Source organism: Culex pipiens, chromosome 2 (assembly GCF_016801865.2).
Source record: "Culex pipiens pallens isolate TS chromosome 2, TS_CPP_V2, whole genome shotgun sequence".
NCBI lineage: Eukaryota > Metazoa > Arthropoda > Insecta > Diptera > Culicidae > Culex > Culex pipiens.
Window position 1 is genome coordinate 80029195 of NC_068938.1, and position 14581 is coordinate 80043775.

Here is a 14581-nt window from a genome sequence, read left to right on the forward strand (position 1 = left end):
TTTGAGGTGAAGACTTGCAAGACATATTCCGTGTGCATGACGAAGCCCGATTTTGAAACTTTGCATTAAAAAAAAAATCAAAATATGACGATAGGGGAGAGTGGGGAGACTTGATCCCCTTTTTTTGTATCGCACATAACTTTGTCAATTTCTCACAAAACTATGAACTTTTTGCATGAATTGAAAGCTTAAACATTCAACTATGTTTGGCTGATAAGGGTATTTCATCAGATAAACTCTTCGAATCATGCCAAGCGTTTTAAAAAAATATTTTAAACTGGCATTTTCAAAATGTTAGGGGTAATTTGATCCCCCTTTCAACATTTTGAAGAAATCTTAAGCAAAATGTTTCCTATTCATCCAAACTTTTAATTTTCTATAAGTTACAGCAATTTCACATTAAACCTGTACGTTTGTGTTCAAAATATATCAAGTTTAGCTGCAAAATATTTAAAAACATAAAATTTTCTTTTTTAGACCAAAATTGAGCATGTTTACAAAAGCTGGTAATTTTTGTTTACAAAACTTTTGAAAAATGGTTCAAACTGCAGTAAGTTATGTACAACTATACTAAAGGAAACTATGTACGAAAACCCAGCCCAATTATTTAATCTTGAGGCTGATTCCAGAGACTGTAAAAATGCAGGGATCAAGTCTCCCTAAACGCACTTTTTTAAACAATTGATTGTAAAAATAGTATGACGATAAATTTAACATCAAATGCGTAAGGGTTTTGAAGTTGATAAGTTTATCAAACAATTCATGTATAAAACATATTTTTTTGAATAATTTTTGAGTGTTTTCTATACTTATCAAAACAAAGAAAAAAGATCTCTTGGAAGTTTTTTGCAGCACTTTTTAGAAAAATGTGTGTAACTTAATCTAAACATTTTATAATTTTTTTCTTTGTATTCTGCAATGAGTTTTAGTCAATTTCGCACAACTTTCTAGAACAAAGCTAATTGTTTTAACCACATGCTGACGAGATACAGGCTTGGGATCAAGTCTCCCCGGGGATCAAGTCTCCCCACTCTCCCCTATTTTATATGAAAAACATAAAAAAAAATCATCTTTTTTTTAAATAAACTTTTTGAAAATCGGCCTTCGTCATGCACACGGGACTGGTTTAGCGAGTCTTCACCAAAATTTTGAGCCAATTTGGTCAAAGCAGTATGGAGATATCGTGGCACCCGTTTTTTGAAACTGCTAACTTAAAATAGTTTTATCTCGACAATTATACAACCAAATGTCTTCAAATTTATTTTGATAATAGTTGAAATAGTAGTTTATGCAACAAGTTGCAAAAAGATGAGTTTTTCAGCACGGGTCGTACATTTATCCAACGAGGTTCACCGAGTTGGATAAATACGAAAGCGCTGTAAAAAACAAGTTTTGCAACAAGTTCCATACAACATTTTTTGCAATTCTGAAAAACACCCATTGAGTGAAATTTTAAGTAAAATTTTCATGTATTTTGTCAATCAATCGTTTTATTTTTTCAAAAAAATGTTGAAAAGTGATACTTTTCGAAACAAGTGTTGAAAAGTTCAACTTTTCAGCACCCATTTCAGTGCTGAAAAGTAGAACTTTTCAGCATTTATTTTGAAAAGTGTTACTATTCGATTCTGTTATTTTTGGTACAGAAAAGTAGGCTGTTTCGTCGTTCAAGAATGACAGGAAAAGGAAGTATTTTCACGACGGAATTGCAAAAATATATATTTGAATGCCCTGAAAACAGATTTAAAAAAAATTAAGTGTGTGCTCAAACCAACCTTTGACATTTTTGACGATTTTCTTGTATGTAACCCCTTAAGGAATTCTTCTTTTTCGATAGAATGTGAAATTTGAAGTTTTTCATGTATGTTTTTTACAATTTGGACTTTATTTTAAATTTTTACGTTTAGTTTTTAAGTTAAAGATATACTTTTAGAAAAAAAAACACATAGAACCTAGTACTTTTTTCCGAAACTCATCAAAAACAACACCAAGTTTGTCTCATCGTTATACTTCTACGCATCCCATCAAGAATTTTATTAAACGGAATCATTAGTTTCCTAAGGCGTCATCCATAAAGTATGTCACGCTCTAGGGGGGGGAGGGGGGGTCTGAGTAAGTGTGACATTGTATGTTATAAGTATAGGAAAAGCGTGAAAAAAGGGGGGAGGGGGGGGGGGTAAATTTTGGCTGATTTTTGCGTGACTTACTTTATGGATGAAGCCTAAGCATTGTATTTTGTTTACGTAAACTGGTATTGATCTAATACCAAATTTTATTTATAGAAAAAAGGATTATTTTTATGAATTTTCTAGTTCTCGAACAAATATACCTTTTTTTGGTATCCTAAAATCTTAAAATCTTATATTCTTCTCTGTAAATCTGTAAAGTGTAAATCTTGTCAAAATTTTAAAGCAAAAAGTATCACAAAATGCTTTTTTTCCTATTTGAATAAAAAAAAAATAGCGTTATACAATGTATTTTAAATGGTTTACTATCAATTGTACAAGGTTTTGAATAAAAAATAAAAAAAAAATTCAGCAAACTAGAAATAAAATTTGCATTGGTCTAAGTAGGCTATTTCGTCACTGGAGATTGTTACAGAAAAGTCAGTATTTTTAAACGAAATTGTTAAAAATGAATTCAAAAGCTGATATCGATGTTATGTATTTTTGAAAAAAATAAATAAAATATAGTTGGGAAAAATTGAACACATGGTTAAAGTTTCAGCATTTTTTTTCAATTGAAACATTTTTTATAAACAAAAAGAACCCCTGCAAATAACCGAATAGCTAAGATAACTTTCCTGCAATTTTGTGTTTAAGACTTTGCTGGTCGTATTGCTGTTTGCCGAGATATACATCCTCTTAAAGTTAGCAATTCGCGGAAAGAATTTTTTTCTTAGTTTACCCTAAATAAGCTATTATTTTTCATCGACGATATCTTTGAAACGATGGATTTGATTTTGAATGTTGATAATTCAACATTTTACGAAATTTGCTGCTCCTAGCATTTGAAAATGTCCAAAATAAGCGTTCTTTTCAAGAAAAGTGAAGGTTTTTGTTGAACAAAAGCTGCTCATGAAATTATCAAAAGAGAAAATAGAAGTTTTCTAATGTGGCGTTTTTGGATAAAAGTGAGAAATTCTTCAGAAACTGGTTTTTGGTTATTTTTTGTACGTCGAAAGCAAAATATTATGAATCTAGATTGAGATTTATACCTAAAAAATTGTTTTCCATCTTCCTGACGAAGAAGATTTTCTTTCGGTGAAAATCAAGTTTTTATGAAAACATTTGTTTTTTGTTATTTGATTTTTTTTTTGTTTCCTAAAGTCAATACTAGTTCGAGGTAGTAGAAATGTAAAGTATGGTTATATTCAACATTTTACTAGGTGAATTAGATAAAATAATAGAGTTTTTTTTTAAAGGACCAACAACTAAAATTTACAATTTTTGCTTGTTTTGTGTTTTGTTTTAGGTTTAAACAAAAATACCCAAAATAAAAAAAAAATATTTTAGCGATTTTAACAAAAAAATCTGCAGACATTGACTGAGCCACCTTGCGTCCCCATGCGAAGTTGACTTTATAGCTGTCGGCCACCATTGCTAGTACCAACCACTAGTGTCTTCCTTTTTATCTACAAGGACTTCGCCGCCCTGGGCTCCTAAGTGTATGAAAGTATGGCACGGAGCGACGGCGCCGAATACCCATATTTACACAAAGAATTTTAGAGCGCCCGCCGCGGGATTCGAACCAGCGACCTCTGGATTGTGATTCCAGTGCGCGGTCCAATTGATCCACACGGGCGGGACAATGCATGGTACTTTATATGAGAAAAAGATAATTTTTCACCAATGAGGGATCATCCATAAACCACGTGGACATTTTTTTTTAGAAATCTCAAAAAATCTTTTTTGTATGGAGCGTGGACAATCCATTGTCAATCAAAGGGTTAAATTTTTTTTTTGCTTTCTGGCAATAAAAATTTGAGTTATTGAACCTTTAAAAATGAAAACAAAAAAATATATTTAAACAAAACAAATATTTTTTAATCGAGCTCATGATATGAAATCCAGCGTTTATAAAAAAAATCAGGTCAATTAAATGATTCAATCAAACAAATAACCAACCTCGACCACCACCGCCGTGACCTCACTCACGTGTGCCCATTGAGGTGAATTTTCCAAAAGAAGCAAACCACCGAAAATTTGGGTAGGCCCCGGATTGGCTATGGCCACCGTGCCGCCGGTCGGTCTCTGGCACCTTCCGTTTTCCTTCGGGGTGTGGTGTTTGTGATGTATTATTGTACGGCTACGGATGGTTTTTATGGACTCCCTCCCCCCGCTCCGCTTCATTTGTTGGACCTAGGTGTGGCCACCCCGTGCCATGTCCCAGAATGACTCGTCGGAACACAAGAATTCGCTCGCCACTAGAGGGAGGAGAAAGGTGAAAATCGACCATTTAATTCGCCATAAAATTTGAATTTGTTCGCTTCCGTTCCGGACGAGTGCACGAAGAGGATACGCGGAGGGGCTTCACAAACACGTTTCAGAAACAGCTTTTTGGCTCTTGCTGGTGGTGATGGGGAAAGGGGAGTGCTTTATGTAAAATGTAGGACGGTTTAATCCTTGAAGTGGATGGTTTGAGAGGGGGTGAGAGCGGTTATGTATTTGGTTCTTCAAACATGAGTTGGATTCAACAAGTTTGAATGAATTTGATGGGATGTTGAAGACAAGCTTGATTAATGGCTTCTGATAGAAACGGATTGAATTATGTCTATGGCTTTATCATGCGTGTTTGTGATTTTTGGAAACATTCAGGAAACTTCAAAGTTCAACCATCCATCTTTATTAAACGTAGCTCAGTTCATACTGTGAACGGACCCCTTGGTGGAACCCATCATCGAGCCGCCCTTGAACGAACCCCGGGTCGAACCCGTCGGAAGACCTCCCTCGTCGTACTCTTCGTACTCCTTGACCAACCCCCGAACGCACTGCTCGGCCTCGGAAAACTCTCGCTCGTCCATGCCCTCGCCGGTGTACCAGTGGATGAACGCCTTCCGCCGGAACATGGTGCCAAACTGGTCCAACAGCCGGTTGAACAGCTGCGTAATGGCGGTGGTATTGGCTATGAACGTGGCCGCCATCTTCATCCCATGCGGTGGAATGTCGCAAATGGCCGACTTGACGTTGTTCGGAATCGACTGGCTGAAGCAGTTGGCGTTCTTCTGCTGAATGTTGGCCATCTGTTCCTCCACGATCCGGGTGGAGACACGACCCCGGAACAGGGCGGCCGCCGTGAGGTACTTGCCTTTGGTTGGACAGCAAGCTGCCATCAGGTTGCGTTCGTCGAAGATCTGGTTGACCAGCTCCGCCACGGACAGCTGCCTGTAGCACGCATTCTCAATAGAAGTAAGCGGAGCAATTCCGGGCACGAAGAAGTGCAGCTTCTTGTACGGAACCATGTTCGTAAGTAGCTTACGAAGATCCGAATTCAGCTGACCCGGATAGCGGAAGCTGCACGTAATTCCGGCCATCGCCATCGATATCAGATGGTTCAGGTCATCGAGGGAGGGTTTCTCGATTCGCAGCGTGGTCATATTAATATCGTACAGGGCTTCATTGTCCAGACAGAACGTCTCATCGCTGCAGCCGATCATGCTGCTCAGCGTAAACACGGCGTTGTACGGCTCGACGACCACTTCGGAAACCTACAAAATAACAAACCAAAATCAGTAAACCTCCCCAAACCCAACAAACTGCCCTCACCTTCGCCGACGGAATCACGCTAAACGTGTTGATGATCTTCCTCGGATAGTCATCCTTCAGATTCTCCATCAGCAGCGTCCCCAACCCCGATCCCGTCCCACCCCCTATCGAGTGCACCAGCTGAAAGCCCTGAAAGCAGTCACACCCCTCCACCATCTTCCTCGTCACATCCACAATCCTGTCCAGCAGTTCCGCCCCCTCCGTGTGGTACCCCCTCGCCCAGTTATTTCCCGCCCCAAGCACCCCATTAATCATACTCTCCGGCGAAAACAGCTTCCCGTACCGGCTGCACCTCAACCCGTTCAGCGTCCCCGGCTCCAAGTCGGCAAAAATCGCCCTCGGGACAAAGTTGCAGCACGGGGCCTCGTCAAAGTACACGTTCATCCGCTGCAGCGGCAGGAAGTGCTTCCCCACGAACTGGCCGCGCTCGTTCAGGCAGTGCTCCTCGCACAGCGTCTCCCAGAAGCTTTGCGCGACCTTGTTGCCGCACTGGCCCAGATGGATGGCGATGATTTCACGCATTACGGGGAATTTTGGGTTGCGAATCGAAAAGGAGTGTTTTTTTGGGTGATTTTCTAAGTCCGAAATGTTTCTTATTTGACACTGATCATGGTTTGGCCTGCTTGGGTGATCTCCATTTCAGAGGAAATCTCAAAACAGCTCAAAACCAAATTCAAAATTATAAAACTAATCTAAACAATTGTGAACTCTTTATGATAACCAAATCGGGAGTTTTGAAGGGTAATTTTTTATTTTTTGCCTTTTGGCATTCAAAAATAAACAAAAGTGTGATTATTGGACCTTCAAAAAATACTCCAGAAATGTTATCATTCAGTGTATCCCAGTCACGAATGATAGAACATTTCTGCTAGAATGCTTAAAGAATATCCAAATCTGTTAGAACTCTGCTAGAATACTGCTATAGTCCAGACTTGATTATCCTTTATTATTATAAAGGCATCGGAAAAAATCACTTCGGATAATCGAATCACGAAGATTTTTTTTATGTTGTCTTATTTTATATTGTAGTGCATAAGTATGACCCCTAAACTTGGAGAAAGTTGAACATTTTTACAATTCCTTTTTTTTCGAAACATTGGAAAAACGACATGAAACAACAAAAATCATCAGCCCCAAGATTTTTTTTTCTCATTGAAGAGTTTTTTTTGTAATGCTTTTGGATGATTCAAAATTGGATTAAAAAATGATTTTGGCGAATTTTTAAATCGGATTCCGATCCCCGATGAATTGTAGAGTGCTTAAGTTCAATTTGCAAATATACAGCACATTAAGTCGATTCTGTGGGTGTCGATCTTCACTATTTCAATATTGCTCCATGTTTCTCCATCTCTTCAAACTGCGTACTTCGATGTTTTTTAATGTCTCGATATTCTTCCTAGCTCGATGAATCCCTCCCTCGATAGTCCCTTGGTTTAAAAGAGGAAATGAGCAAGCAAGTTCCTATCAACAGTTATACAAAATAAGTTGTTTAAATTGTAAAAAATCAGCAAATTGGATGAGGTTAGGAGCGAGTGCTTAACCTGCCAAACAAACGAGAATTTCCCCTCCTTGCTCTTACTCGTGGCTTGCCCAATTTTTTTTACTTTGCGAAACTGAGCTTTGAAGGGAGTTTGACATTAATTTGTTTGTATTTGCTGGACTTTGCCATGATTCTCTCCCATAACTGGATACAGTGGACTCTCTCTTTGACGATATCTAAAGGATCGTCGAGGAAAGGAGGTGTTAGGTAAAAAAATAAGCGAAATGTAATGTTTTAAGATAATAAAGCCTAATTTTCAAAATTTTAAAACAAGGGACTTGGTATCTTTAAAATGACCAGTGCTTACGAATTTCGACTTTGTTTGTGATAGGTGAAAGAACACTCCAATCGTCTTCACCATGACAACCTGATTTTGATATTCTACTTTCGATCGTTTCACACACAAACGAATGAGTGCTACGCAAAGTCACTCATGCAGTCATTGGCGCTCCTCTAGAAATACAATCGCTCAGAGAACGGTCGTTTGACATTCTACCGAGATTCCGATTTCCGTCATTGCAATCATATGACTTCTGTCACCACGCAGCAAACACTTGGAAAAGAGAGACAAAAACTAGAGAAAGAGAAAGAGAACGTTGTCTGCCAGGGCTGCGGAGTCGGGTCATATTTCAAACGACTCCGACTCCGGCTTTCTGAGATTCGCTGACTCCGACTCCGGCTCCGGCTTTCAGCTCCAACCGACTCCGACTCCGGCCTACAAACTCTAGCTGACTCCGACTCCGACTCCAGCTTTCAACAAATGGTTGGCTCCGACTCCGACTCCGACTCCACATATTTTTAAATATTTCAAAAGTTAGTTGACTATTATTTTTAAAACATTGATAAATAGGATTATTTAAATACTCTCTAAGTGTCATATTTTTCTGAAGGAAAATCAGTTCGAATCACAAAACGGAAAAAAAGTTTCTAGGTTACAAGTTTTATACGTTATTGAAACAGAAATCAAAAAATATCTCCAGTTTTGAAGGCATTTTAAGAAGAACAGTTTTGTAAGTAAATTTGGATTTATTTACTTAACCTCAAATTTACATTTAATTTAATCAAAGCTAATAAATTTAAATTGTTATTTTTTGAATGAATCATTAAAAGACACCTATATTTAAAAGGAGGCGCGCGACACTTCTTTAATCTTTTCATCAAACGAAGCTTTAGGAATGATCGTTCCGTCATATTGGCGTTTTATATACAGTATGAGAAAATTCTTACCGGTTGAACAATATGTTGATTTTGATTTTTTTAAATAGTATTTCAAAAATAAGCTAAAATCCTATCATATATTTTATACTTTTTATTATAAGTTCCTTTTTGGTACTGAAATCTTGAGATTTGTTCAACGATAATTTGCAACGATATCAAAATAGATTGCCGGAGACTCAGCAATCGCAGATTTTAGTAGAGAAATAGTAAAAATGCAGTTGACTTCATATATACACAAAGAATTTTAGATTCGAACCAGCAACCTCTGGATTGTGAGTCCAGTGCGCGGTCCGATTGATCCACACGGGCGGGACGAGAAATAGTAAAAACGAAGTTGACTTTATAGCTGTCGGCCACCATTGCTAGTACCAACCACTAGTGTCTTCCTTTTTATCTACAAGGACTTCGCCGCCCTGGGCTCCTAAGTGTATGAAAGTATGGCACGGAGCGACGGCGCCGAATACCCATATTTACACAAAGAATTTTAGTTGCAACTCTTTTGATATTTTTTGCCAGTGTCAATTATTTTAAATGCAACACTCTGATTTTTGTGTACTTAGTTATAAACAAAATGCGCATGTTGAGTTCCAAGTAATAGATTGTTATAATCGTTGATTATTTGTTGGAAGAGTTATACTTTCAGTGACTTTTTCCGATTTCCAAAAACAGTGATTATTATTTTTAATCTTTTTATGTACCTCGTAACTTTTTTCCATAAAAATCATTTACTAAAAAACTCCAAGACATTCGGGTTTGGGGTAAAAGGCGATGTGAGTGTGTACTTTTTTCAGAAAGAACTGGATTAAATTTGGTCAAACTTGAATTGAAAGGGTACATAAATATAGGCAAAACGAAGCAGTCAAGAATCAATTAAATATTTCTGACTACAAGACCAATATTGTTTATTATTTTTTGAGTTATGATACAACATACTTGGGTAAGAGGGGATTAACAGGTTATCATTTAGTGAAATTACACAATAAGAGCTTTCCAATCACAATAAATAACTTCAAAATTATAATGGCATCTAATAAAAAATGAGAAAATAGCAACGCAGTGCATGCGACTTTAAAAACAATCAAAAATATAAGAAATTTTGTAAATTAAGCTGTTTTATATAAATACTGAACAATAAAAAAACATAATTTTTGTTGAATTTAAGATAACTCTGACTCCGACTCCGACTCCGGGTTATCAGAAATGTTCGGCTCCGACTCCGACTCCAGCTCTTAAAATTTAGCCGACTCCGGCTCCGACTCCGACTCCAGCTTTGACGAGTTTTGATGACTCCTACTCCGACTCCGACTCCAGGTCCCCAAAAAGACCCATCTCCACCGACTCCGGCTCCGACTCCACAGCCCTGGTTATCTCGTTCGGCGGCTGCTTGAGTGGTGCTCAAATTTCGTTAGTTTCGTCTTTGTGTTTACGTTTTCCGATCGTAGCCAAGCAATGACGATCATGATAGGCGCTGTGTGTCAGCGATCAAATTTCGTTCTGGGAAATGATCGCTGACAGAAAGTTCTATCAAATATCGAGCAGTCCCATTTAGTGATAGATCAATTTTCAAGCATGGAAAATAACATTTTCTTTATTTTTTATTGATTTCAAAAAAGGGTTCCTTTTTATCCTTTCTCCTCTTGCGGGGGTAGATAACCCCTGTTTGTGCAAGTTAGAGGACTAAGATAAAAATTTATAAAAACCTAATACATATCTGTATTAGATACATGTTTAGGAAAATTATGAATTGATTTTTTTTTTGGTAATATGCTCCAAAATGGTTTTCAAACAGTTGATAAACTAAGCTCTTTTTTAATTGATAAATATAATGTCACAATCACTATTGTAGACACATTTTTCTTGCTTAACAAAATTTTGTTTGTTAAATTTTGTTTTTTTGTTTTGCAAAAAGTATTATCTTATTTAAAAATTAAATACATATTCAAATTTCAATTACTAGCCGCAGTCTTAATAATTGCATGAAAAAAGTGTTTTAAGTTACATTTTACACTACACAGAAAAAACAATTTTTTTTTAAGGTTGAAATTTTGGTTGGTCTTTTTGAGTAATATAATATCAAAAAAAAAAAATGTGTAAAATTGTGAACCTGATGAAAATTCATCAGAAATTGATTAAATTCAATTACAGATGTAATATTACACTTTTTTTTTAACCCCAAATCTCTCACCATTTTCTGATGAATATTACCATCATTTTTTTTCTATGTAGTTCAGATGTTTTGCAACCTTTAGTTTTCAAAAAATGTAAGATTTGACGAAAACTAAAATTTTAGCGAAAAAAAAACTTTTTGCGATACACCCATCGATTTTTTTTAATTCAAAAGATTGCATGCTGCAAATGATTGTAAACGCACTTTCAATTGATTTCAGCTAACTGCAAATAAATGTTTATTGACACTTTGATATTTTTTGAAAAAAAATTGCCCCCTGATTTTTCAGACTTTGAAGGGGGAGTGACTAAAATTTAAATAAAATTTGTACCAGTCTAAGCAAATAAAAAAACATCATTCGATAGGCAATGAGCCATTAAATTTCATTGTCAGGCCACACTGTTAAGAGGTTATTCAGACTTTAATGAAATTAAAAGTAAAATCAATGAATACATTGAAACCTTGGTGGATAAAGTATGTTTTTGAAACATGATCTAAAATATTTGTTTCCTATCAACAATTTCAAGTTTCCCACAAATCCATAATGCTCCATATTCCACAAAACTATCCCAAGCGCCCTTAAAAATAGTTCGTTTGAATTAAAAACATTTTTTTGCGGGGAGGAGCTCGTTCCATTTTCCATTTCAGCTGATGTTCTGCGAACAGAAGAAACATCATTCTTCAATTTCTAACAAAACGAGTGAGAGTCAGGGAAAGCTTTTACCTCGTTCTGTGAAACCGAAAAGGCTGCAAAAATGGCAAGTGTTTTGCAAACTGCAGCACACACACAAAAGCCCTCCCTCCCACGGCAGGAGGACGGATCCTTTTCATCCGTCGTCGTGTCGCACCTGCTGCTCGAGCTGCGATTGAAAAAGGCGTTGAAGCACACACTTTGAGCCGGCTTTTTCTCATTTGCGGCGCTGATGATGATGACGATGAAAAATGGGCTCCGGGCATTCAAATGGGACAGCTTGAGAAGGGGGTTGGAAAACACGGAAGAGAACATTCATCATCACTTGAACCACGTGGAAATTGCTTTGCACTCATGTCCTCTTTTTCTTGTTTTTTTTTTATTTTTCAACAGGCGCTGCAAAAATTCCAAAAGACACAACAGGTCACCAACAAAAGTGGCATCGAGCAGGAGGATGCCCTGCTCAACGAGTCGGCCGCGATGGAGACCTCCCTGAACCTGCAGATCCTGGAGCTCGAGAGCGAAACGAAACAGCTGCGGCACGAGCTGGAGCGGGTCACGAACGAGCGGGACCGCATGCTGCAGGAAAACTCCGAAATCGGCCGGGACAAGTCCGGGGCGGAGGCGGAACGGGCCCGGCTCAAGGCCGAGCTCAAGGACATGAAGTACAGGGAAACGCGAATGCTCAGCGACTACAGCGAGCTGGAGGAGGAGAACATCTCGCTGCAGAAGCAGGTGTCCAGCTTGCGGAGCTCGCAGGTAAGGAGGGGGTTTGGAGGAGGGTCACTGGGAAAAGGGCTTTTTTTTGAAGTGGGATTTGAAAAGCAGAACCGTGTCAAGGTCGTAATTATTTCAATTGAGCAAATCAAAACCAAACCTTAACTTGTTTTGTTTTCTTTTCATTCGCTGCTTTTTTAAATTTCTCTTACTTAAACATTTATTCAACATTTCGTCAAATAAATAGATAACTCGATAAAAAGTAGAATGGGGATTATATTTTTAAAAGGTTCTTTCCGGAATGTTCAGAAAACTTTTTCGAAGAGTTAGTCATTAGTATTAGTTCTTCCATTAAAATCTTCACGACAGCTGCCCATACAAAAAAAAAAAAACAAAACTGTAAAAAAATTAAGGACGACTGTTTTCTGACCGATTTGAAGCTACGGCAAAATTTTAGATATCGTTGATGACAAGAGTAAAATATTAAAAAATAAATAAATAATAAAAACCTGTTTTCGGTTTTTCATGAATGTTAATGAGTGTACGTTTATAAAAATATTTTTCTCGAAAAGTTCAGAAAATTTCCTTTAAAATTGTTTAAAAAACATTGAAGACTGACCTCTGGTTGCAGAGATTCTGTGGTTAAAATAAAAAGAAACAGGAATGTTAAATGTTTAAAAATTTAAGTTTTCTAAGTATTTCCCCCCTCTCATTTTCTAGTGCCAATATATCACTAATGCCACTAATGGTCAAATTTTTTTATGATAAAAAATTGTGAAGTTTTCTGATCTCTTCAAACAAAATATTTCGAAAATATCGAATTCAAAATTCACATTTGAAAAGAACCAAACATTCAAAATTTCGCTTTTTTGAAATGTTAGGTTTAATTTCCAAATTTTAATATGTTTTTAACACGTCACACTTCTTTAAGGCTCAAAAGTTGTGGGTTTATTGTCGCCTTAAGCATGTCAAAATGTTAATTATATTTTTAAAAATCCATTTTTTTTAAATAATTTTGAGAATCGAGAAATGTTTGTTTCTTTGTGCATTTTGTTTATTAGTTCTCATCAATACCTACAACAGTTTCAAATACAACAAATCGATGTGAAAATTCGTCCAAACAGATTTTTGATTATTTATGTACCATTGGTATGGACAGTAGGGTGGTTCGTTTTTCAATGTTAATATATTAAACTCTTGTGAAATTTTCGGATCACAAATTTTAAAATTTGATCTAAGAAATGAAATAGAGTACATTATCTATTTGTAGAACTTTTCAAAAGTCATGCCTGATTTTAAAAGTATTGCCGGGACCGGTGGTGTAGTGGCTAGCGTGGTAGTCTCTCACCTCAGTAAGGCCTGGGTTCAATCCCAGACGGACCAGGTGGCATTTTTCGAGACGAAATTTGCCTGACCACGCCTTTTATCGGATGGGGAAGCAAAACGTCGGTCCATCTGCGTAAAAGAGGTTTTGGGTGACGCACCACACATAACTTTCGGACGCCTAGATATGAGCAGAAACTTGCAACAGAGACCACAAAGACCCGGGGGTCGTTAAAGTGGATTGCTTTTTTTTTTTTGCTTTTGCCTGATTTTAAAATTATTTTTATTGAAAAGTTTAGAAAATTTCACAAAAGTATTATTTATTAGCATTGAAAATATAACCAATAAAAACCAAATAAACAGTAAAAAATTGTTTAAATTTAGAAGGTGTAATTTTGAGGGTTGAATATTACCTCTTTTATGATGTAATTTTACATCAATTTATACTGAAAAAGTGACATTACACCAGAAAAGTGGTAAAATTACACATTTTCAGAGGTAAAATTACTCATTTTTTCTGACATAAAAGATGTACCCCTTCCCAGATGTAATATTACCATAATTTTTTTTACTGTGTCCGAGATATCGTCAGTTGAAAATTACAGGCTTAATTAAATGACACTGAAAAAAAACCTTTTTTAGCGTTTCGAATTTTTTGTGCGGCATTATCTCAGAAACTAATTGTCAAATTTTCAAAGTCTCAGGAAATCTGTAGAAAATTATCTCAGCCTCTCATTTTTTTTTTGAGGTCCCTTATTTTTCCAGAAGTATTTTTATGCATTTTAAAAGAGAAGAAATCGATAATAGGGGCAGGGGGGGGGGGGCAAAATGGCCCACTTAAGTAAAATGCACCCACAACCAGGGAAAAACATACAAATTTATGAATTCAGTGTAGTAGGTTTATGCTTTGGAACGTTCCCTCCAATGTTGTATACTTTGTTGATGATTTTTTTTTTACTTAAAACTTTTTTTGAGCCACTTTAAAAATGTGTGGCAGAAGCCATTTCGTTCAATACAACGTTGAAATTTATATTTTTGCTCATAAATCCGATAATACAATGAATTAAAACGTGGTTTTCGGTGTGGTGATATTATTTGACGTAGACCCTTGCCTTATGTTTGGAATAAATCCATTCCAAAGCCCAAAACTTGCCCCTACCAAA

At 36.7% G+C, this 14581-nt stretch overlaps 2 protein-coding genes across 3 annotated transcripts in view; one reads left to right on the forward strand and one right to left on the reverse strand.

The window, feature by feature from the left end:
- LOC120418320 (protein bicaudal D) overlaps positions 1 to 14581 on the forward strand; it is a 63536-nt gene that overhangs the window by 35027 nt on the left and 13928 nt on the right. For both annotated transcript variants that reach the window (XM_039580649.2, XM_039580650.2), the window contains exon 2: positions 11772 to 12137. In XM_039580649.2, coding sequence (XP_039436583.1) covers positions 11772 to 12137 — 366 coding nt within the window. The remainder of the gene's footprint in view (positions 1 to 11771; positions 12138 to 14581) is intronic.
- On the reverse strand, positions 4820 to 6367 carry LOC120418321 (tubulin beta chain-like). Its single transcript, XM_039580651.2, has 2 exons — positions 5763 to 6367; positions 4820 to 5704 (listed from the first exon to the last, which is right to left on the reverse strand). The coding sequence occupies exons 1-2, from the start codon at positions 6282 to 6284 to the stop codon at positions 4856 to 4858; spliced, it is 1371 nt and encodes a 456-aa protein (XP_039436585.1). The 5' UTR covers positions 6285 to 6367; the 3' UTR covers positions 4820 to 4855.

Bases quoted from the DNA above. Each gene is read 5' to 3' on its own strand.
- LOC120418321 (XM_039580651.2), bottom strand. From the start codon at position 6,284: ATGCGTGAAATCATCGCCATCCATCTGGGCCAGTGCGGCAACAAGGTC. The intron at 5,705-5,762 runs GTGAGGGCAGTT...GTTATTTTGTAG, and splicing joins GCGTGATTCCGTCGGCGAAG to GTTTCCGAAGTGGTCGTCGA.